Source organism: Lissotriton vulgaris, chromosome 7 (genome assembly GCF_964263255.1).
Source record: "Lissotriton vulgaris chromosome 7, aLisVul1.2, whole genome shotgun sequence".
Taxonomy (NCBI): domain Eukaryota; kingdom Metazoa; phylum Chordata; class Amphibia; order Caudata; family Salamandridae; genus Lissotriton; species Lissotriton vulgaris.
This window is the reverse complement of record NC_141695.1, coordinates 435,813,923-435,838,938: the sequence shown is the minus strand read 5'-3', so window position 1 is coordinate 435,838,938 and position 25,016 is coordinate 435,813,923. Positions and strand designations below refer to the sequence as shown.

The window sequence follows — 25,016 nt, the reverse complement described above, 5'->3', positions numbered from 1 at the left end:
TGAGACAAATTATCCAACATGGTTATTGCCTCGAACTCACAGCTCCCCCACCAAACATCCCCCCCAGACAGCGTCCAATGAATCAAGACCATCTGACATTGTTAAAACAAGAAGTACTATCACTGCTACAAAAGCATGCCATAGAGAAGGTTCCAAAACATCAGCAAGGGACAGGAGTATACTCTCTATACTTCCTAATCCCCAAAAAAGACGGGTCTCTAAGACCAATCTTAGACCTCAGACCTCTCAATGCATACATAAACTCAGAACATTTCCACATGGTCACGCTCCAACAAGTACTTCCTTTACTGAAGAAAGGGGACTTTCTTTCTACACTGGATCTAAAAGACGCTTACTTTCACATCCCAATTCACAAAGCCCACAGAAAATACCTCAGGTTTGTAGTAGAAGGACAACATTATCAGTTCAAAGTCCTTCCGTTTGGGGTCACAACGGCACCAAGGGTGTTCACAAAATGCTTAGCAGTAGTTGCAGCACACCTAAGAAGACAACAAATACATGTCGTCCCTTACTTGGACGATTGGCTAATAAAGGCCAAGTCACAGGAAGAATGTCTTCACAACACACAGAAGACCATTCAATTGCTGCACCAGCTAGGGTTTACGGTGAACTACAAAAAATCCCACCTACAACCAAACAAGATTCAACAATACCTAGGGGCTACTATAGACACAGAAAGAGCCAAAGCATACCCCAATCCAATCAGGATCCAAACAATGATCACGCTGATCCAAACATTTCAACCACAACACTCACTTACAGCTCGAGTGTTCATGCAGCTGTTAGGGATGATGTCCTCCTGCATACTGCTTATACCACATGCCAGACTACAAATGTGTCCACTGCAAGAGTGTCTAGCGACACAGTGGATTCAGGCTCATGGTCAGATTACAGATCTGGTGTTGGTAGACGACCGCACACATCGCTCTCTGAAGTGGTGGAACACAACAAACATTTCCAAGGGGCGGTCGTTCCTAGAACCGATTCCACAAGTGATACTGACAGCGGACGCATCGCTCACCGGATGGGGAGCGCATATGGACAGATATACAGTGCAGGGAAAATGGAGTGTACAGCAAAAAAGACTGCACATCAATTATTTGGGGGGGACACACTCTCTCCAACTATCCAGACTAGCACAGGACATTCAGAGATGGGCCATTCCTCAAAAGATCTATCTGTTAGCCGAACACCTACCAGGAGTTCAAAATCAGATAGCAGACATCCTAAGCAGAGAGTCAGAACAAGTACACGAATGGGAACTGCACAACCAAATACTGCAGCCATTCTTCCAAGGATGGGGACAACCAGAGATAGATCTCTTTGCCACTCATCAGAACGCAAAATGCCAAAACTTCGCATCAAGGTACCCACACCACCGGTCCCAGGGCAATGCGATATGGATAAATTGGTCCAACAAATTTGCTTACGCTTTTCCCCCTCTCCCGCTAATTCCATTAGTGGTTCGGAAACTGCAACAACATTCAATGACAATGTGGGCAAGACAGCCGTGGTTCACCACGCTACTGCAACTCTCACAGGTGCCACATCAAAAGCTGAGATTATTACCCATGCACCTTACACAGAACCATGGTGAAATAATGCACCCAGATCCCAAACAATTGAACCTAGCGATCTGGCTCCTGAGGTTATAGAATTTGGATACTTAGATTTACCTCCAAACTGTATGGAAATCATTAAGCAAGCAAGACGTCCTACCACCAGAGCATGCTATGCAGCAAAATGGAAAGGGTTTGCTGTATGCTGTAACAGTAACAACATCAACCATCTGGACGCATCCACTAAACAGATTATTTGCTATTTACTACACTTGCAGCAATGTAACCTAGCGTACACCTCTATTAGAGTTCATCTTGCAGCTATAGCGGCGTACCTACAAAACAGACAATATCTTTTCCTGTTTAAAGTACCAGCAATAAAAGCTTTCATGGAAGACCTCAAAAGAGTCATTCCACCAAGACTACCGCCTTCCCCAGTCTGGAATCTCAACATAGTACTTACCAGACTAATGGGACCACCTTTCAAACCTATGCATAGGTGTGAAATACAATTCCTCACATGGAAGGAGGCCTTTCTTATAGCTATCACTTCACTCAGAAGAGTATGTGAATTGCAAGCGTTTACAATAGAAGAACCATTTATGCAGTTACACCAAAATAAAGTGGTTCTTAGAACAAACCCAAAATTCTTGCCTAAAGTAATTTCAGCATTCCACATCAATCAGCCAGTGGAACTACCGGTCTTCTTTCCAAAACCACAAACGGTAGCAGAAAGGGCCCTACATACATTAGATGTCAGAAGGGCAATATTGTACTACATAGAAAGAACACAAACTTTCAGAAAAACAAAACAACTATTTGTAGCGTTTTCTCCTACACATAAGGGCAATCCCATCTCTAAAGCAGGCATTGCCAGGTGGATTGTAAAATGTATACAAATATGCTACTTAAAAGCAAAGAGGACATTAACTGTTCCTCCTAGAGCTCACTCTACACGTAAACTAGGAGCATCTATGGCATTCTTAGGAAACATTCCCCTAGATGACATATGCAAAGCAGCTACCTGGGTTACACCGCATACCTTCACAAAACACTACTGTGTAGATGTGCAGGCAACACAACAGGCTAGATTGGGACAAGCTGTATTAAAGACTTTATTTCAGACTGTTGCAACAGACACTGGTGACCACTGCTAGGGAGATAACTGCTGTATAGTCTATTCATAATGTACCATCTGCAGCCCTTATGCCTCGAACGGAATATGCTACTTACCAGTGTGCATCTGTTCTTGGCATAGAGGGCTGCAGACTGGTACATGCCCTCCCAGCCTCCCCGGGAACCTGTGTCTGTTCCAACACTATCTTATTTAGATACACTTACATGGGCACTTCTATCTGTATTCTATCATACTACTCCATCTAACCCTACTATGGCAAAACAATCTAAGGATGCCCATGCGCACTAGCACCCAAAGGAGGAGTCACCAGTCTACAAAAGACTCTCCAAGAGAAAAACAAGTGCAATCATCCGAGCCAAACACCAGATGGCGATCTATTCAAAATGTACCACTCTGCAGCCCTCTATGCCAAGAACAGATGCATACTGGTAAGTAGCATATTCCTTATGGAAGGATTAAAGAGAATAATCCCACCTAGGTTACCACCTGCCCCAGTATGGAACCTAAATGTGGTCCTTACAAGACTCATGCAATCCACTTTTGAGCCGTTACATAAGTGTGAACTGCAATTCCTAACATGGAAAACTGCTTTCCTTGTTGCCATCACCTCTCTCAGAAGAGTTAGTGAAATAGAAGCATTCACAATAGAAGAACCATTTTTTCAAATACATCCTAACAAAGTGGTTCCTAGACCCAATCCTGAATTCCTACCAAAAGTGATTACTCCTTTTCACCTAAACCAATCTGTAGAGTTACCAGTGTTTTTTCAAAAACCGGACTCTGTTGCAGAAAGAGCTTTACACACCTTAGATGTTAGAAGAGCTCTACTATATTACACAGACAGGACTAAATCATTCAGAAAGACAAAACAACTATTTGTATCTTTCTCTCCCCCACACAAAGGCAATCCCATCTCTAAAGGAGGAATTGCTAGATGGATTGTAAAGTGTATTCAAATATGCTATCACAAAGCTAAACGTACACTAACAGTTCCTCATAGAGCACACTCCATTTGTAAACTAGGAGACTCTATGGCTTTCTTAGGGAACATACCGCTAGAGGACATATGCAAGGCAGCAACATGGTCTACAATACACACCTTCACTAAACACTATTGTGTTGATGTGCAAGCCAAGCAGCAAGCTGCAGTGGGCCAAGCTGTTCTTAAAACACTATTTCAGTATGCTGCAACGGATACAAGCGACCACCGCTAGGGGAGACACTGCTGCACAATCGTTGATAAATGTAGGATCTGCAGCTCATATGCCTGGAACGGAAAATGCTACTTACCAGTATGCATAGTCCTACATGCCCTCCCGCCTCCCTGGGATTTGTATCCGTTCCAGTACTCATCTTACTTAAATGCACATGCATGGACATCCTTTCTCTTTACTTCTACTAACTCCATCATGGCGAAAAACAATCTGAGGACGGAGTCGATGACCATGCGCAGTATTGTCCAAGGGAGGAGTCACCTATCTCGTGACTACAAAGACTTCTTCCAAGAAGACAACAACCTGCAATCATCCTAGCCCAACACCAGGTGGCGATCTATTGCTAAATGTAGGACTCTGAAGCTCTACATGCCAAGAACAGATGCATACTGGTAAGTAGCATTTTCCTTCTGCTTTCCTCAGATACCATATTATAGGCTCTATTTACAACAACAACCTGCATTTTAACATGCATGGAATCTATAGAACTGATGGAGTTCTCTTTACAGACGAAGGGAATAGGGTGATTCTAAGCAACTTGAAACTCTGAATACAGTCTTATCTGTAACTGTCTTATACACACTCTGAACACAAAGGCTCTTGTCACAACCACCCAAGAGCCCAAAATGTTGTTTATTTTCTTGTTAAATATTTTTTGGGGAATTTTTGATCATTGCAACAACGTTGTAATGATCGTGATCACTTCATGAAATCGCATAAAAAAGTAATAATTCCACCACATTAACATTTTTTAACTTAACACCTTCGCTGCGCTGAACGTTCAGCGCTGGTGCGGAACGTTCTATTGAGCGGGCGGGACTGGAACGTTCAGCAGATGTGCGCAGCACTACCGAGGTAGTGAACGCGACATCCGCTGAACGTCCGCCACACTTAAGGGGTTAAAATATTCATTCAAACTGTGTGCGTGAGTCTATGAGAGGGTCTCTAATTATGTGCGTGAGTCTCTAAATGTGTCTGTACATGGGTGCGTTACTCTCTGAATTAGTCTGTAGGTGAGTGCATGAGTACCTGAATGGGTAAGTGAGTGGATGCATGAATATCTAAGTGGGGATGTGACTAGGTGTATAAGTGCCTGAGTGAGTTTGTGAGTTCGTACAGGAGTCTGTGACAGTCAATGGCGGGTGTGTACAAATATATATATTTTTTTATTTCAACGAAGCTTTGCAAAGACGTCGCAATGTCCCCATGATGGTACACGTGGCCATGCTGGTGGTCGCAGCGTCATCGCAAATATCACACATGCTCAAAAAAAATCTATTTTAGACATAAAACTTCTGTCGCTATCACCACCATTTCTCAAACATGGGGTCAGAGTATCTCCACCCTGACTCCTTATGTTAGCTTTGACACATATTTTCAGCCATAGTAACCATTCTTGATCAATAAAATGGTAGGCGAAACTTTCTGTTCAGGTTAGGTCCAGTCAATCAGAGCCTTCCCACTGGTGCACGCATTTGCGAGTTCCCACAGAATCGTCCCCAAATCTCCGCTACTGTTGTGAAACTGCTGCAGAATATCCATGGCCAGAGATATGAGTATATTGTTCGACTTTAAATTCACAAAAACTACTGAATAGATGTGCACCAAATAACAAAAAGCACAATCTGCGTAACAACAAATCTACCTTTCTGCCAAATTTGGTGTAATTCTGTCCAGCGGTTCGGGCTGTAGGTTCAAAAACGTGTTCCTATGGGAATTAACATTACAAACGCACCCTTATTTAGCACCCTTATTTGTCGGTCCCCACTGCAGGGATCACCCACAAACCTTTCAAGACACACAGAACCTACTTTGACACTTTTTAAATAAAATTTCATGAAGATTGGTCAAACAACGCCACAGTTATAGGCTTTTTCTATGGAAACTAGATCCTAACTAGAACTACCTGCTGGCGATATATATCTATTCATCCAACATCTGACATTCAGAACGCCCAGCCTGTCGAGTCGGGGCTTGTCAGAAAACGTCACTCGCTCAATACTTGGAAAAGAGAAGCTCGCACTCCACCTCCAGTAGCTTGAAAACAAGTCCACTAGCCGATCAGTAGTGACAGACTTTTAATAATGGCAGTATGTGCAGCATAACGCGTTTCGACTCCGCAAGAGTCTTAATGATATGTGATAACAGCATGGTCAATTACTTGTTCTTATATACTCTAATAAACTTTTAAGAGGAACCCATTTTAGCAAATGAAATACTTTTTCAATAGAAAACGACTCACAATGGAAATGGGTCAATTCATAGTTTAATTAAACAGAACAGAACAGAACGCTCTTCCACAGCAGGCCTTTTGAAGGTCCCAAGAACAAAAAAAGTCTCATGGGGTATTAGGTCTTTCATAGTTACAACCATCAAACTCTGCAATAGCGTACCATCCCAAATTAAGACCAGCACTTCCTTATTAACATTTCAAAAGCAGATAAAAACTTGGCTTTTCAATCAATAAATTCCGTTCTTTACTGTTAGCTTATCCATAGTGCCGAGACACCCACGGGTAGTTGTGCGCTCAATAAATCTCTTAAAATAATACTGAAAGTCAGTGAAAATATATAATGCTCTGATTAATCAGTTCCAAATAAAAACACTCTGGATCCAAGAAAAAGCATTTCACTAACGTTAGTTCACATATCACTGATGACTTGAGCACCACAATATCCTTAATACCTTTCAACAGTTTGTTATGTCCTCCTTCACTGATTTCGATGTTATACAGCCTTTGAATTTACTTATGAAAACGTACACTCTATTCGCCTCAAAAGGATTAAATTCCATGTAGGGCAGAGTGGTATGATGTTGTACGTAATATCCAAGGAAATGCCACTTCTGTACAATGAAACCTTGTCGATTTATAGTTCCTCACTCAGCTGCAATCTTTCAAATCCAGTCATTACGGCATGCAAACTAAAGTACCCTCGCAAACTCTGGCTGCCTTAAACCACTTACAAAGTACAAAACCAGCAGGCTTATTGTACACACAGTGGCCCAGCCTTGAATTCACTCTGTTCACAATTAATTTTGCAGCCAGCGGACATGCTGTTAATTAATAATCCTATTTAACAACAAGGGGTGGTGATGGACAGAGTTTCTGAATTAAGCAGAATACTCTCACCCAGTCAAAAGATCAGGGCTAGATCCAACACCGTTTTTTAGCTCACTGCACCATCCCAGCTCAGAACCTGGCTATATGCAAATTAGTCTGTTCCTGTCCCAGTGCATGATGGGAACAGGGCAAACCAAACTACCAAGCCAATTCTTACACTGGGAAGGAAACAAGCTTCCGAGGGACCGGTTTCTGGCATTTCAGGCGTCGTCGGCCCGGCTTGCTTGAATCCTGATGGTGCAATGAGCAAGGGACTCACATCTGAGTATACCCTTCCACGCTTATGGTGGACAAAATATTTAACAACAAGGGGTGGGGATGGACAGAGTTTCTGAATTAAGCAGAATACTCTCACCCAGTCAAAAGATCAGGGCTAGATCCAACACCGTTTTTTAGCTCACTGCACCATCCCAGCTCAGAACCTGGCTATATGCAAATTAGTCTGTTCCTGTCCCAGTGCATGATGGGAACAGGGCAAACCAAACTACCAAGCCAATTCTTACACTGGGAAGGAAACAAGCTTCCGGGGACCGGTTTCTGGTATTTCAGTCGTCGTCGGCCCGGCTTGCTTGAATCCTGATGGTGCAATGAGTAAGGGACTCACATCTGAGTATACCCTTCCACGCTTATGGTGGACAAAATATTTAACAACAAGGGGTGGTGATGGACAGAGTTTCTGAATTAAGCAGAATACTCTCAACCAGTCAAAAGATCAGGGCTAGATCCAACACCGTTTTTTAGCTCACTGCACCATCCCAGCTCAGAACCTGGCTATATGCAAATTAGTCTGTTCCTGTCCCAGTGCATGATGGGAACAGGGCAAACCAAACTACCAAGCCAATTCTTACACTGGGAAGGAAACAAGCTTCCGGGGACCGGTTTCTGGCATTTCAGTCGTCGGCGGCCCGGCTTGCTTGAATCCTGATGGTGCAATGAGCAAGTTGGTGGTAATTTGCGATTTCTTAATGAGGATTCGCCCCAAAAAATGCTTGATGCATAGCATTTAAGGAATCGCAAAATTGCGATTCCTTAAATGCTTGAGCAAAATAAGTAATCACAATTCTTGCGATTCCTTATTTTGCGATTTGGCTCATACATACCAAAACACCGTTTGCGATTCGAAAACGGCTTCTTACATCTGGCCCCTAGATACTTAAATGTTGCAGGGGACCAAGACACATGCCCAAGATTGTCCACTGGCCTTTGGGTGTCTGGGACAGTCTCCACCCCTGCTTTTCTCTGGCGCTTGTGCTATACAACTGTATTTCATTAATGATGGATCACTGTGGTGTTCCTTCTCAAAGTACCTAACCAAGGGGTAACTACGATCTCTGTTAATAATGGCTCTCCTATGCTGCAGTATCCTCTTGTGTTCCCGTAGTGTGGTACTACCAACATATACTTTCCTACAGAGACACTTCAGAATGTACACCACAAAACTTGTTTTGCAAGTCAAAAAACCTTATATTTTCATAGTTCTGTTAAACACTGTGTGAAAGACATTTTCAGAAGGCCTCTTTTTGTGGGTGCCAGGTATGTTGTGATGTACCCCCAAACAGTCACTTCAAAGCAGACAATCCGTCATTGATATGGATTTTCTGTATGCGATTTCTAGATTTTTCTTCAACTCTTGTCCTATTACAGGGTCCTCCTTAATAAAGTGCAGTGATTTTTAAAAAAATCTTTCTCAATCTCTTATGTTCAGTGTTGTATGCTGTTATAAATCTGGGTGTATCATTTTGTCTCCTGTACTTTCAAGTTCAAATTCCTCACTTTATCTGAGGGTGTTTTTAAAACTGGAACTGGATATCCCCTTTGAATAAAACATTTAATTTCGTCTTCGATTCTATCATACTCTTCAAGGGTTCTGCATGCCCTCCTCACTTTATAGAATTCTCCAAAGGGGATGCTTCTTATAAGGGGTCTCGGATGCGAACTACTGGCGTATAAAAATGTATTCCCCTCCATTGGTTTTCTAAAAATTGTAGTTTCCAATTTATCCCCCTAACTCAAAACGTTATATCCAAGAATCTTACTCTTCTGCCCCACAAAATTTTGATTCAATTAGTTCCTGTTCAAATCACAAATAGATTGGTCTGCTTCAGTCTCCGTGCCCTGCCACAGCACAAAAACGTCATCAATATATTTCAACAATGTTAATATTTTTTCTGACCACTGTTCCAAATTTGGGCCCGAGCACCTGCTCCTCCCACCAGCCAAGATGTCAATTTGCAACACTGGGGGCGGGGAAGCAGCAAAATCCATCCCTCGTTCTTGTTGGAACAATTAATTTCCCAACAGGAAAATGTTCTTAGTCAAGCACTACTCCATCTTTTCAAGTAGCATCCGATTATAATCCGAGAATCTCGTAGGCTTCATTCTAGGGAAATGTTCAATTGCTCTCACACCATATATATGTATGTATATACTAGAAAAACAGACATTTGAGGTGAGCACAGTGTCTGTGGTGTTGCATGGTCCTCCATATAAAGAAGCTACTTTCCGCCTAGACTCATGAAATACCCTGCTGCCTTTTATTTCATGTATCATCTTTCCCTCTCTACCCAAACCAAAATCACTTAAATAAAATAAATAAAAAAGCGTAAAAATGTTGTTATTTAAAACATTTTTTTACCTGCGTGGTTAAAGTACTGCATGGTAAAGGTACAAATATATACCTGTGTGGTACTTACCTGCGTGGTAAAAGCATATTTGGTAAAAAAATGTGTGGTAAAAGCTGTTTCCCTTATTCTGCAGCTGGGGCGTACTTTTCAACTGCTACACTGGTCTGGAACTCCTGCTCTTTGCAATACTTTAGAATGTCCAGGGCAAGAGTTGTTTCTCACCCTGTCCATTAGAGGCACATATGGTGTAAAGGTCTTGCAATCATCTTGCACAACTCTTTGTGCCTATCATCCCAGAAGGCCTGTATTGGGTGCTCCTATTACAGGCTGCCTTCTGTTTCACACTGGCACTGAGGTTAACATGAGTGAAAATAAAATGCCCTCTTTGTTATCTTTGCAGAATACTCCTACCTGGGCTTGCCGGATGCTTCCTTCGCAGTGATCTTAAACCTGGACTTCTTCAGCATCTTAGGAAGATTGGAGAAAGCAGTAAGACTTTTATTTGGATATTTAATTTTACTCCTGTATTAGTAAAAAGAAGGATTCACTTTGTACCTTCTTTAACGGGAACCCAAATCTTATGCATCTTTAAACAATTCCCATTCCTTATGTTTAGTCGTTACTTTTAGGTACAACCAGTCAGCTGAGTACCATTAATTAAGGTAGATCTGTTCGCAGGATCTAGATAGAGCTAACAGGGAGTGCCAACCAAGCTTTGTAATGGCAAATTTGTAAAGGAATGTGTGTGAACATTGCCACTCGTACGTGCGCAATCACAGTGAGCACTGATTGTTCTCTCATTGTTGAACCCATGTACCTTTCACCTCTCCCTGTAATTTAATAGATTTTTCAGTGAAGATGATAGGATCAAGGACCGGGCTCTAGCAACACTATAACAATATAGCTATTCCCTTGAAATAGCTGACATGCCAGAGTGCCAATTATATACTTTATGGACTGGGGTAGCATATATCCTACTAATGTAATATAGTTTAATGCACTTTAAGTCGTTCATCCATCAACGGTTGCCACTTTGCCTGCTTTGTTTCTAAAGATACAGTTGATGAGTGAGAAGGTTATTTGGGGTGTCTTGAGGGCAGCCACTAATCACTGGGAAATGTCATGTGTGGGTACTGTCATTTAAAACTGATGATCTGGGACCACAATAATATTGCACTGCAACTGGAGAATGAAATGGCCTCCTTTGGGCACTTGACATTCTCAGGGTAGTTATGGTGGGCAGTCAAGGCTTACTTTAGGAGGTGGTCGGGGTGAAAAAGATATATGGTGTGACACATACATTTTATTGAATAACTCCAATGTCCAGTCAGTACTTTAACTTCAAAGAAGAAGATCACCTTTATAGGTAAATAAAATCCAATATTTACAAAGAGGGTCATAAGATGCTAACATAATCTGTGGCCCACTTTCCCGCCTGCGTAACATCACCTCAGCCCGGTGGATGCTTATCCAACCTGGTTATTGCCTGGTGCTCACTTCCACACCTCCAGACATTCAACTTCGCAATCAGATACTTTCACCACAGCAGCAGTTGCTCGGTGGAAGATGTTCAGGCACAATCCTGGAACTCTCAGTAGCTCCCCACAAAATAGTGCTGAACAGGCAGGACCTTTTCATGCAGAACCACAGAAAAAATCAGACATCAACATCTCAGGTACCTCAACCGTGCGATCTGGCTCCTGAAGTCTTCGAATTTGGCTATCTGATCTCTCATAGCAGTGCATGGACATTCTTAAAGAGGCACGTAGGCCTACTACTGTTATGCTGCTAAATGGTAAAGGTTTATTCACTACTGTCATTCCAATCATGTTCATCCATTAGCAGCCAAATTTCAAGACATTGTCTGCTACTTATTTAATTTCATACCTCTGGTTTAGTTTTTACATCTATAAGGGTACACCTAGTTGTAGTAGTGGCATATCTACAGAACAGACATCACTCTTCCCTACACAGGATTTCAGTCATGAAAGCATTTCTGGAAGGTCTTAAAAGAGTGATTCCACCCAGACTACCACCATCTCCTACGTGGAACTTAAATATTGTATTAACAAGACTAAGAATAATGGGTCCTCAATTTGAACTCCTCCACTCCTGCCCCCTCCAGTTTTTATCCTGGAAGGTGACATTCCTAGTTGCTATCACTTCACTCAGACGTGTCAGTGAGCTTCAGGCATAAACTTTAGAAGAATCTGTCTTCCAATTGCAGAGAGATAGGATGGTATTTCATACCAATGTTACATGTCTTCCGAATGTGTTTGTTCGAGGCATGTGGGCTGCTGAATTCATATCTTAGCATAGATCGCCATCCATCATTTCCTTTGGTTTTTCTTTGTTCGCCATAAGTTGGCAGGGTATGCTCAGACGTGAGTCCCTTGCTCACTTTGCCACTGGATTCAAGCAAGCCGGGCTGAAGACGGCTGAAATGCCAGAAACCGGTCCTCGGTAGCTTGTTTCCGGTCCAGGGAAGGCATGCTTGGCAGTTCGGGCTGGACTGTTCCCATGAGGCACAGGGTTAGACTGATTTGCATATGGTCATGTCTGAACTGGGGTTGGCAGAGTGGGCTAAAGAATAGTGATGGATTAAACCCAGATCAGTTGACTGGGGGTGAGTGCTTGTATTGTCAACGCTCCGTCCATCATTTCCTTTGGTTTTTCTTTGTTCGCCATAAGTTGGCAGGGTATGCTCAGACGTAAGTCCATTGCTCACTTTGCCACTGGATTCAAGCAAGCCGGGCTGAATAAGGCTGAAATGCCAGAAAGCGGTCCTCAGTAGCTTGTTTCCGGTCCAGGGAAGGCATGGCTTGGCAGTTCGGGCTGGACTGTTCCCTTGAGGCACAGGGTCAGACTGATTTGCATATGGCCATGTCTGAACAGGGGTGGCAGAGTGGGCTAAAGAATGGTGATGGATTAAACCCAGATCAGTTGACTGGGGGTGAGTGCTTGTATTGTCAACGCTCCGTCCATCATTTCCTTTGGTTTTTCTTTATATCTACAGAACAGACATCACTCTTCCCTACTCAGGATTTCAGTCATGAAAGCATTTCTGGAAGGTCTTAAAAGAGTGATTCCACACAAACTGCCACCAGCTCCTACGTGGAACTTAAATATTGTATTAATAAGACTAAGAATAATGAGTCCTCAATTTGAACTCCTCCACTCCTGCCCCCTCCAGTTTTTATCCTGGAAGGTGACATTCCTAGTTGCTATCACTTCACTCAGACGTGTCAGTGAGCTTCAGGCATAAACTTTAGAAGAATCTGTCTTCCAATTGCAGAGAGATAGGATGGTATTTCATACCAATGTTACATGTCTTCCGAATGTGTTTGTTCGAGGCATGTGGGCTGCTGAATTCATATCTTAGCATAGATCGCCGCCTAGTGTTGGGTCCGGATGTTTGCACTTCGTTGTCCTGGAAGAGTCTTCGAAGTATCACGAGATAAGTGACTCCTCCCCTGGACTACAGTGCGCATGGGCATCTTCTCCATCCTCAGATTGTTTTTTTCCGCCATTGGGTTCGGATGCTATTCCTCAACTACAACTTCGGAACCGAAACTTTTCAACTTTCTAAGGCCAAAAGGCCTTCTACCTCGACGGTATTGTTCTCGTACCCCTTGACTCATAAAGACTTTCCATCTCGATCCGGTCGTCGACGCGGGCCGTTGGGCCTTTCGACGCCACGTGGGCCTGCTGCGGATGGAAAGGACCCCGTTTAAAAGGTGCCCACTATGTCACTCCAAATTCCCACATACTGATAAACATACAGTATGCAACAAGTGCCTATCTCCCGAACACAACGAGGAAAACTGTCCAGCTTGTGCCCAGTTCCGGTCGAAGAAAACTACCCGGAACCGAAGGGCCGCTAGACAAGAGATGCAGCGGCAGGCACCGGAACCGGAGAGCATTTTCAAAGAAGAACATGACCTCCCAGAAGCGGCGGACTTCGACCTAGAAATTGTCACCGTAGAAGACCAGTCGGACTCCGATGCCCAGATCACACCGGGGCAAACCGTGAGTATTAAGCCCCCAACCCCACTTTCATCTGAGGACGAGGCTCCGGTCGAAGCATCGCCTAGAGGTCTTAGCCGAGATCGACAAACTCCTTCAGAGACGCCGCCTTCCGGCTCGGCTCCGAAGACCAAACCCAAGCCTTCTGATACCCTGAGAACGAGCTACACTCTTCCCAAAAAGGCAGCTGAACTGAAAAAGGTTGCAGAGCCGAAAAAAATCATCGATACAAAAAAGGGCGTCGAGACAAAAAGGGTCGTCGATCCCAAAACAATAGACGACTAGACAAAGGCCGTCGAGCCGAAAAACAGTGTCGACCTCCAAAAAGCAGGTCACACTAAAAATCCTGTCAACCCGAAGAAGGCAGTTGAGTCTACGAAAAAAACGGTCGATCCGAAAAAGGTAATCGGACCGAAAACACCAATCGATCCAAAATAGGTTATCGACCACAAAAAAAACGGTCAATCCGAAAAAGGTCGTCGAACCAATGAAGGTCGAACAAAAGGGAATCGCCGACCCGAAAAAGGTCACTGACCCAAAAACAGCAGTCAAGCCGAAAAAAGCTCCACAGCCGAAGGCCCTCGAGCCAAAGACTTACCACAAACAAGTGACTAAGCCAAAATCATCGGCACGGAAACCACGGACAGTTGAGGAAGAACTCTTCCATCCTGATCCAGAGAGCGAGGAACAATCTGAACTGTATATAGACCCTCAAACAGCACAAGTAACAGTTTATCACAGGAAGAAGAGACCATTGGACACTGACTCTTCTTCCCCTGGCCCTCCAAAGAAAAAAGACTTTGGAACATTACCTTCAAGCCTTTCACTCCTCTTCCTTTCTATCCTAACATGCCTTTTGTGCTTTACTCTCCTACATCAGGTTATGATTAGACCGAAAACATAGAAGAAGATCCTCAAGATAATTTTGTAGAACCTGAGGATCAAGATATACAGGATAACACATGGGATGATCAGAATGATCCTTATGATACATACGACCCACAACCCATCCCTGACACCTCTGCATATCCTACAAAGCTGTTGCATACTGACAATGTGGTACTGTCCATTAACACGACAGGTCTAACCTCGCACTTCACTTCTTTTATTAGTACCAGCCCGGGGTTACGAATAAAAAAAAATCTATTTTACCCACGAGCCAGGTATTTTTTAATCCTTCACTAAATCCCACCACTCACATAAAATATCCCTAAATCACATGCATCACATGCACCACACATAGTTATTCCTATAAGTGCTCCCGCGTAGTCGTAGGTCGTAACACACCGCATCCCGTTAGAGGGGTGCGAACACCCAGATGATGAAGCATGACGCCAAGGGGCCTTTTGGTGTGTGAGGGGTATTTTATAAAACACTAAGTGCTCCCATACCACTGTGGTGAACACTTCTCTGACACCCCCAGTAGGATTCATTTTGTTTATACAACCAAGTCTGTGGAGTAAGAATCCCACTCTATAACTCTACCTTCAATCTCCGGTTTATTTGTGCCTACTGACAACACCATTGCCTTTAACCAACTGGTGGACAGGGCAGCTAAATATCATAACGTAGACATGCACACTGACCCAATAGAAGAAGACTTCCTATTTGATACTTTTCCATCATCAGAAAAGAATGTACGTACACTTCCTATGTTAAAAGGGGTGCTAAAACATGCGCCAGACATATTCAAAGACCCAGCCAGAGCGCGTGTCCTCAATCCCAGAATTGAGAAGAAGTATAAAGCAGCCCCTACAGACCCTTCTTATATTAAGTCACAGTTGCTGTTAGACTCACTAGTTGTATCAAACGCTCAAAAGCGAGCTAATTCACAGACAAAAGGAGATGCTCCCCCTCCTGACAAAGAGTCAAAGATATTAAAAGCCTCCGGCAAAAGAGTGGCATCCCAAGCAGCAAACACTTGGAAAATTGCAAACACACAAGCTCTATTAGCACGCTACGATAGAGCACATTATGACCAACTGGAGGGCTTACTACACCTGCCAGAACCTTTTAAAACTAAAGTTAACAACCTCATACAGGAAGGCAAGTTTATCCCAAACGCTTCCATTAAATGTGCATTTGACGCAGCTGACACAGCAGCCAGGTCCATCAACACTGGCATGTTACTACGCCGGCATGCGTGGCTACACATTTCCTGATTTAAGAATGTAGTGCAGTCAACAATCCTCAACCAGCCAGTTAACCAAGATTTCTTGTTTGGCCCTGCAGTAGACACCATCTTAGAAAAGATGAAAAAAGATACTGATACTGCTAAGTCTATGGGGGCACTTCAGTTTCAACAATCTAGGAGTTCCTTTCGCCGCTCCTCCTTTCGAGGCTCAGGTAGAGGCAACACATCCCAAACTTCCTCTACATTCAAAAGTAATACTCAGAGCACCTTTAATAAGGGCTCCAATAGAAGAGGTTATAGAGGCAACAATAACAAAGGAAGAGGACGAAGAGGCAACAACACCAGAGCCTCCACCGTCACCAAACAGTGACTTGTTCACACTCCCTCCAGACCACTTAACACCCGTCGGAGGCAGAATAACACAATTCCTACCAGTCTGGAATGCAATTACCACAGACAGGTGGGTGAGACAAATTATCCAGTATGGTTATTGCCTGGAACTCACTTCTACTCCACCCAACATACCACCCAAACACCGTCCAATGTCCAAAGAACACATCATGCTGTTACAAGAAGAGGTGATATCCATGCTGGAAAAGGGAGCCATAGAGCCAGTCCCTTTTCAATATCAGGGGACAGGAGTATACTCCCTATACTTTCTTATTCCCAAAAAAGACGGGTCCCTCAGACCAATATTGGACCTCAGACCTCTGATCCAATACATACTCTCAGAGCATTTCCATATGATCACTCTACAACAAGTACTCCTGTTACTCCAGCAAGGTGACTTCATTGCTACATTAGACCTCAAAGATGCAAATTTTCACATACCTATACATCCAGCTCACAAGAAATACCTCAGGTTCACAATAGAAGGTTACCACTATCAATTCAAAGTTCTCCCCTTCGGAGTTACTACAGCACCAAGGGTTTTTACAAAATGCCTGGCAGTAGTAGCAGCACACCTAAGACGGCAACACATCCATGTGTTCCCCTACCTGGACGATTGGCTCATAAAAGCTAACTCATACGCACAGTGTGCAAACCATACATCTCAGACAATCCAGCTACTGCACAGTCTAGGATTTTCCATAAATTACAGAAAAATCACATCTGCAGCCCTCCCACATACAGCAATATCTGGGAGCAACAACAGATACCTCAGTGACAAAGGCATATCCAAATCCAGCCAGGATAGCCAACATGAAGTCTCTAATTCAAAAATTTCAACCACAACACTCCTTGCCAGCTCGAGTGTTCATGCAGCTTATAGGCATGATGGCCTCCTGCATATGCATTGTCCCTCATACCCGACTTCAAATGCGTCCATTGCAGGAATGCCTAGCACGGCAGTGGAACCAGGCTCAAGGACAACTAAAAGACCTAGTGTTGGTAGACAGTCACACTTACAACTCTCTGCAGTGGTGGAACCCACAAAACCTTTCCAAGGGTCGACTGTTCCAAGAGCCAGTTCCACAAGTAGTATTAACAGCGGACGCATCACTGACAGGTTGGGGAGCCCACCTACTTCAATACACGGTCCAAGGGCTCTGGACAGTCAAGCAAAAGACACTGCATATAAACCACTTAGAGTTGCTAGCAGTATTTCTAGCAATGAAAGCCTTTCACGACAAGGCTGTGTTAATCCGGTCGGACAACATGACAGCCATGTACTACATCCAGAAACAGGGAGGGTCACACTCTCCGCAGCTGTCTCCCCTAGCATAGAGCATATGGAGGTGGTCAATTCCCAAAAACATCTTTCTCATGGCAGAACACCTCCCAGGAATAGACAATCAGATCGCAGATCTACTAAGCAGACACAGCCAACAGATACACGAATCGGAGATTCACCCTAAAGTTCTCCAACCATTCTTCCAAAAGTGGGGACATCCAGAAATAGATCTGTTTGCCACAAAAGAAAACTCAAAATGCTAGTCCTTTGCCGCCAGGTTCCCACACCCGTTGTCACAAGGCAATGCGATATGGATGAACTGGTCAGGCAGATTTGCGTACGCTTTTCCACCAACATCACTGATTCCATTGGTAGCACGCAAACTAAGGCAACAGTCATTCACAATGATCCTGGTTGCTCCCACATGGGCAAGACAGCCATGATACACGGCGCTCCTAGAACTCTCAGTAGTTCCCCACCAAAGACTGCGACTATCACCACAGCTACTAACTCAGAACCATGGAGAAATCAGGCACCCAGATCCCAGTCAGATGAACCTAGTGATCTGGCTCCTGAAGTCTTAGAGTTCAGATATCTTAACTTGCCTCCAGACTGTATGAACATTATCAAGGAAGCAAGACGCCCAACTTCTAGAGCATGCTACGTGGCTAAATGGAAAAGATTTGTAATTTACTGCAATAATAACCAAATCAATCCATTAGATGCCTCCATCCAAAACATAATCTGTTACTTGTTACATCTGCAAAGATGCAATCTAGCATACTCTTCCATAAGGCTACACCTTGCTGCTATAGCAGCATATCTCCAAAACAGACAACACGCGTCCCTGTTCAAAATTCCAGCTATCAAAGCTTTTATGGAAGGACTTAAAAGAATTAACCCTCCAAAACATCCACCTGCGCCAATCTGGAATTTAAACGTAGTACTTACCAGACTTATGGGGCCACCTTTCGAACCACTCCATTCATATGAATTACAATTCTTAAAATGGAAGGCGGCATTTTTGATAGCCATTACCTCCCTCAGGCGAGTGAGTGTGCTACAAGCACTAACCATTCAAGAACCTTTCATGCAGATACACCACAATAAGGTAGTGCTCCGTACTAACCCCAAGTTTATGCCGAAAGTTATATCCACTTTCCATATCAATCAGTCAATAGAATTGCCAGTTTTCTTCCAAAACCCGCAGTCAGTGGCTGAATGAGCCCTACACACACTAGATGTAAAAAGGGCTCTGCTATATTACATTGACAGAACTAAATCATTCAGAAAGACAAAACAACTATTTGTCGCTTTTTCACCACAACATAAGGGTAACCCCATTTCAAAAACAGGAATAGCCAGATGGATAGTTAAATGCATTCAGATATGCTATCAAAAGGCTAAGTGCACTCTAACAGTCCCCCCAAAAGCCCACTCAATGCGCAAAATGGGGGCATCCATGGCTTTTCTAGGAAATATTCCACTAGAAGACATATGTAGGGCGGCTACATGGTCTACCATCCACACTTTCACTAAACACTACTGTGTAGACGTGCAAGCAAAGCAGCAAGCTGCTGTAGGCCAGGCTGTCCTCAGAACTCTTTTTCAAACTGCTGCAGCTGGTACAGGTGACCACCGCTAGAGGAGATACTGCTATACAGTCTATGCTAAGATATGAATTCAGCAGCCCACATGCCTCGAACGGAAAATGCTACTTACCAGTATGCATCTGTTCTTGGCATGTGGGGCTGCTGACATTCATATCGCCCACCCTCCTCCCCCGTGCCTGTCATAGCTGCTGTAATTCTTTCTACATTCATTTACATGGTCATCTCTTACTTTTCTGTACTCCATCTTTGCCACAATGGCGAAAAACAATCTGAGGATGGAGAAAATGCCCATGCGCACTGTAGTCCAGGGGAGGAGTCACCTATCTCGTGATACTTCGAAGACTCTTCCAGGACAACAAAGTGCAAACATCTGGACCCAACACTAGGCGGCGATCTATGCTAAGATATGAATGTCAGCAGCCCCACATGCCAAGAACAGATGCATACTGGTAAGTAGCATTTTCCTTTCAATTCCACCGTAATCAATCTATTGAATTGTCTGTCTTTTTCCCCCAACCTGACTCGGTTGCAGAAAGGGCTCTACATAACTATTCTATTCTGATGTTTTAGTATAGCGCATAGCTACCCGGCCGGGCCTTCCAGTGCTGATAACAACCCCACCAGCCGGAATGCTTTGATGAACTTCAGGCTAGTGGCGAGCATTGAAAATATGAGTTTTTAAGAGTTTTCTGAAACTAGCTTCTGACTTTTGAAATCTGAGGGCAATGGGGAGACAGATCCATAGTTTAGGGACAAGGTAAGCAAAGGAATAGACGCTGCCCCTTTCTCTGCTGACCGTAGGTACCTGAGGAAGCTCTATCTTCCCGGACCAAAGAGACCGCCTTGGAACATAGGGGGTGGTTAGTTTCTGGATGATGACTTGAATTATTTTCTGAACTGGTATCCATGCAGGGCTGCTGGTGCTGGACTGGATGAATGGTGCTTGGGAATTTTAGGAAAGATCCTGGAAGCAGCGTTCTGTACTACTTGAAGTTTCTATAGACGTGAGCTTATTAGTCACTGCAGTTTTCTGGCCTGGGTTTCCATGGTAATTTTTTTTAATTTGTTTTTATTGGCATTTGTAACAAAAACAAAAAGTGACAATTACATTCAACAAGACAATCATCAAGCATTACTCGGCCTTCAGGCCATGGGTGTCATAACCATCAATTTCATTCGCAGCATATACCGGATAAAATCAACAACAGAACATAACAGTATGGCAACAGTGGTTGTCGTATATATTTTCCTATGCCGAGACTACACTTTAGTGAGAGGCAGAGGGATCCTGGTCTTCAATTTCAGGAAAGAAATTAATAATACCTTTTAAGCACATTAAAGGTTGTCTATGTTCATCACGTTCAGCCAGTTTACAAACGGCTCCCAGAAATCTCTTGTGCGGCACTGCGCTGGCAGCTGTTCCCAATATGTCTCCAGTTGCGTTTTACAGTGTGTGACACTAATAATCCAATTTTTTGTGGTCGGCGGCTGAGTCGCTCTCCAATGAATGGCTACTTGGCGTTTAGCCATAATTAACAGCATCAAAGTCAATCTTTTGCGTTTGGGTGGAAGATCAGTGTTGTCACCCAGCAGCACCGCGAGCGGTGTGCAGGGCAGCTTATGTCCAGTAATGGACTGTATGTGCCGCAATGTATATATCCAGAAGTTAGCCACCGGCCGGCAGTGCCATGCCACGTGCAGGAAGTTGGCCTGTGCGTCCCCACACTGCCAACAGCGATCCTCGGGGTGCAGGCCCATTCGGTGCAATTGTACCGGTGTCTGATTTATGCGGTGCACATACTTGAAGTGGATCAATCTCAGACGGTAATTTGAGTACAGTAGTCACAACCGACCGCAGACCAATTGCCATTGATTGTCCGAGATGTCCATCCCGATATCCGCCGCCCACACTGCTCTAGCCTTCGGGGTGATTAGTGGGGATTCCTGCTGCATAGTGTTATATATGCTAGTGATCAGCTGGCGGCCGTGTTCAATCGCAAGTATGTTTTCTAGTGCAGGCAGTGGCGGGGAGTCGTGGAAACGTGTTGAACCGACTTCTGCAGGAGGAGCGTAACTGGCAATACAGGAGCATGCCCTCTGCTGTGGGGGGCGTTTGTTGCAGATCTGTTGCAAAGTTAGGAAGGTGTCTGCGGGAAATAGGTCCTTGCCCTTGCATATCTTAAGCTGTGTCGCTCTCTCCGCGCCCTACGATCTCCCAGTGGGGGTATCTGTGGATGATTTGCCAATTGCTTCGGGGAGGGCGTATAACGTGTCTAGCTTTGCTCTCTGGCACAGTCTGGTCCAAGCCCATCACAGCGCCTCCACTGTATTAACTTCACCTTGTGGTCTCCTATACGTTTGAAAAATGGTGGTAGCAAGTGGCAGTGGTGCTGCTCTGTCTATTTCTACTGCCACATGCGGCTGGAAAGGTGTAGGGTGTACCCAGTAGTGTAAGAAGTGCGCCAGGGCACTGTAAGCATATAATGCAAAATCAGGTGCGGCCAGGTCCCCTTGGGATGAGGGTAGGGTAAGTACCTCTCACGTTATCCTGGGCTGTTTTCCCGCCCACACCAGTTCAACATGAGGGAGCGCAGTGTTTCGAAAAAGTGTGTTGTTAGAGGAATGGGGATGTTAACAAAGAGATACAACAGCATGGGCAGTATGATCATTTTAGCCAACGCAATGCATCCCACCAGAGAGAGGGGCAGTGTCTACCAACAGTGTATCCTCTCTGTGATCCAGTCTATTACTCTGCCGTAGTTTTCGGAACACAATTCGTTAAGGTAATTGCTCAGCCAAATCCCCAAATACTGTGTTGGTCCTGTCGTCCAGGTGATTGGATACTCAGTGTCGAAGGGACGAGTGCCGGATGTCAAGGGGAAGATGACAGATTTGCTCCAGTTTATTCGCACCCCGGAGAGTTCCTCGTATCAGATCAATTCCCGTGTCACGGTTGCTCAATTTTCTTTAGGGTCGATCATGTATAGTGTGATGTCGTCTGCGTATAATGAAACTGACAGACCCAGGGATGTGAGCCCAATGCTGCGGTGTGTGTGATATTGTCTGATACGTGCTGTTAGTGGCTCTGTTGCAATGGCATAAAGTAAGGGCGATAGGGGGAACCCCTGTCTTGTCCCCCTGGTGATATCGAAGGATTCAGAGACCAGGCTGTTCACCTGCAAGCGCGTCATGGGCATCATGTATAGTAGTTTTATCTGTTGGATAAAGATGGGGCTGAGACCTATTTAGTGTAGCAACGGGAAAAGGAAGTTCCGCTTCAAGGAGTTGAATGCCTTAGTGGCATCGAGCAAGGGCGCGATTGCCGGGACGTATGGTGCCAGGTAATGCATTGGGGCGAATATCGTCCGGAGATTGTGGGACGTAGACCGTCCAGGTATAAAACCTGACTAGTCTGGTAGTATTATTCAGGTGAGCAGAGGTTGCATTCGGGTATCTAAAAGTTTTGCGATCATTTTCGCGTCTATGTTTATTAGTGAAATTGAGCAATAGGAATCCCAATGAGTAGGGTCTTTGTCCGGTTTTAAAAGTTATGATAATGGCTTCCAGCATTGAGGGGGGTAGATGACCCACCTCCAGGAGGCTAGGTGCCAGAATATCAGCGTACTCCTTATAAAATTTGGCTGTCAAGCCATCAGGGCCAGGGGCCTTGTCCCCGGAATTCTGCCTATGGTCTGTTTGATATCCTCTACCGTAAAGGGCAACTCCATGTACTCCAGATGGGCTCTTTCAAACCACACTAGTGCAATGGAATCAAAAAACTCGCTCAGTAAGTCCTCTGTCAGGGCTGAAGCGGACCTATATAGTTGTGCATAGAAGCTGCTCATTGTGGAGAGAATGGCTGGTGGAGAGAGGGGTATTTCCCCCTCTGTGGTGGTCAATTCTGTGATTAAAGGAGAGCCTCTAGGTTTACGCAGGAGAGTGGCCAGTGTTTTGCTCGGTCTGGCCCCTTCTCCATACCTACGCGCTGTAGCCTGTTTGTGTAGAAATTTGACTTCCTGCTCAGCTTCTTCCTGATAGGACGTGAGCATGATGCACATCTTAGCCAAGATAGAGGGTGTTGGTGCTGCGCAGTATTGTGCTTCTAGGTCGTGCAATCCTTTTTCGATTCTGCTCAGACTATTCCTCCTATCACGGAGGACCCCAGATTGACCTGCTGTACAATGTCCCCGGACTACCGTTTTAAACTAGTCCCACAAAGCGCCTTCAGTCGTCACCGAGCCAGAATTGTGTTCAGAGTAATCTTGGATATGTGTTTGAATGCTTTCGCAAAAGGCTGAATCTAATAAAGCATTGGGGGGAAGACGCCATGAGAACGGCTGTCGATAAGGTTGTGGGATCAGTAGTGTCAGGGCTACCGGGGCGTGACCCGACAACGTCCTCGCATGATGGGTGACTTCTTGCACCCAAACTTGTAAGTCCCTGGTCAAGAGGCAAAAATCTATTCTGGACCAGGCTTGGCAGTGGTGCGTGATGCAGGTTCTCTCCCGCACCGTGGGGTGGAGCACTCGCCAGGGGTCAGACTGTTTGTAGTCCTGTATGATACTGTGTAGTGTCACTGTCGCATGTGGGTGATGGGCCATTCCCTCCCTGTCCATGTGAGCGAGAGTGTGATGTTGAAATCCCCACCCCAGAGTATTGCAAAGTCACCAATAGATTGGATTTTGTGCCAGAGGTGTCGGAAAAATGTAGGATCGTCTACGTTGGGCCCATAGACATTTGCTATTATTAGTGGACTGTGATAAGAAACCGCCCCTCTGGATCTTTTATCGATTGGTGTGTGGGCCAAGGGACCCCTTTCCGAATGAGAGTCGCTACCTCCCAGGAGTAGCTTGAGAACCCTGCACTGTGAATCTAGCTCCAGCGAGCAGTGGACAGCCTCGTGCTGGTCATCCCCAGGAGGTGAGTCTCCTGTAGGAGGCAAATATCTAGCCGGTGCCTAAGCAGGTAAGATTGCACAAGCCTGGATTTACGGTGGTCGTTTAGACCTTGCACATTCCAAATTGGGCAATTGAGTTTAGACAGGCGGCTGCAGTAGCATCTTAGCATCTAGTTTAGTTATATCACTGTCTGTTTTCTTCCCCCGTTCGACCCTAGTCCAAACATAGGGCCTTCGTCGTACTTTACGTGCATGTCTGCTCTGTGTTTTAGCTAGATGTGGCTGTCTACAGGATCTAATAACATAAGGCAGTGGTTCTTAAAACAAATTCAAAGTTTCTGCCAAAGGTCATTTCATCTTCCCACCTCAATCAATCTATTGAGTTGCCAGAATTTTTTCCCCAACCACAAACAGTGGCAGAAAGAGCTCTTCATACATTAGATGTAAAGAGAGCGCTTCTCTATTACATTGACAGAACAAAACCTTTACGCAAAACTCAACAACTTTTTGTATCCTTCCCACCACCACATAAAGGCAATCCAATATCAAAAGCTGGAATTGCAAGGTGGATTGTCAAATGCTATCAAAAAGCAAAACGTACATTATCTATTCCCCCTAAAGCCCACTCTACCAAAAAAAGAGGGGCTTCAATGGCTTTCTTAGGGAACATTCCCTTAGATGACATCTGCAAAGCAGCTACATGGTCTACACCACACACATTCACAAAACATTATTGTGTAGATGTGCAAGCAAAGCAACAGGCTAGCGTGGGCCACGCTCTACTCAAAACACTATTCCAAACAACTGCAACAGATACTGGTGGTCGCCGCTAAGATGGAATACTGCTATACCATCTATGCTCCTTGTGTGATCTGCAGCTCATATGCCTCGAACGGCAAATGCTACTTACCAGTATGCATCTGTTCTTGGCATGTAGAGCTGCAGATTTACACACACCAACCCACCTCCCCGGCTACCTTTATCTGTTCCAGTG

General features: G+C 44.5%; 1 protein-coding gene across 1 annotated transcript in view; it reads left to right on the top strand.

Moving 5' to 3' along the window:
- Positions 1–25,016, top strand: part of LOC147701800 (sacsin-like) — a 183,996-nt gene that overhangs the window by 121,895 nt on the left and 37,085 nt on the right. The window contains exon 7 of the mRNA XM_086930426.1: positions 10,078–10,166. Within this exon, the coding sequence (XP_086786552.1) occupies positions 10,078–10,166 (89 nt within the window). The remainder of the gene's footprint in view (positions 1–10,077; positions 10,167–25,016) is intronic.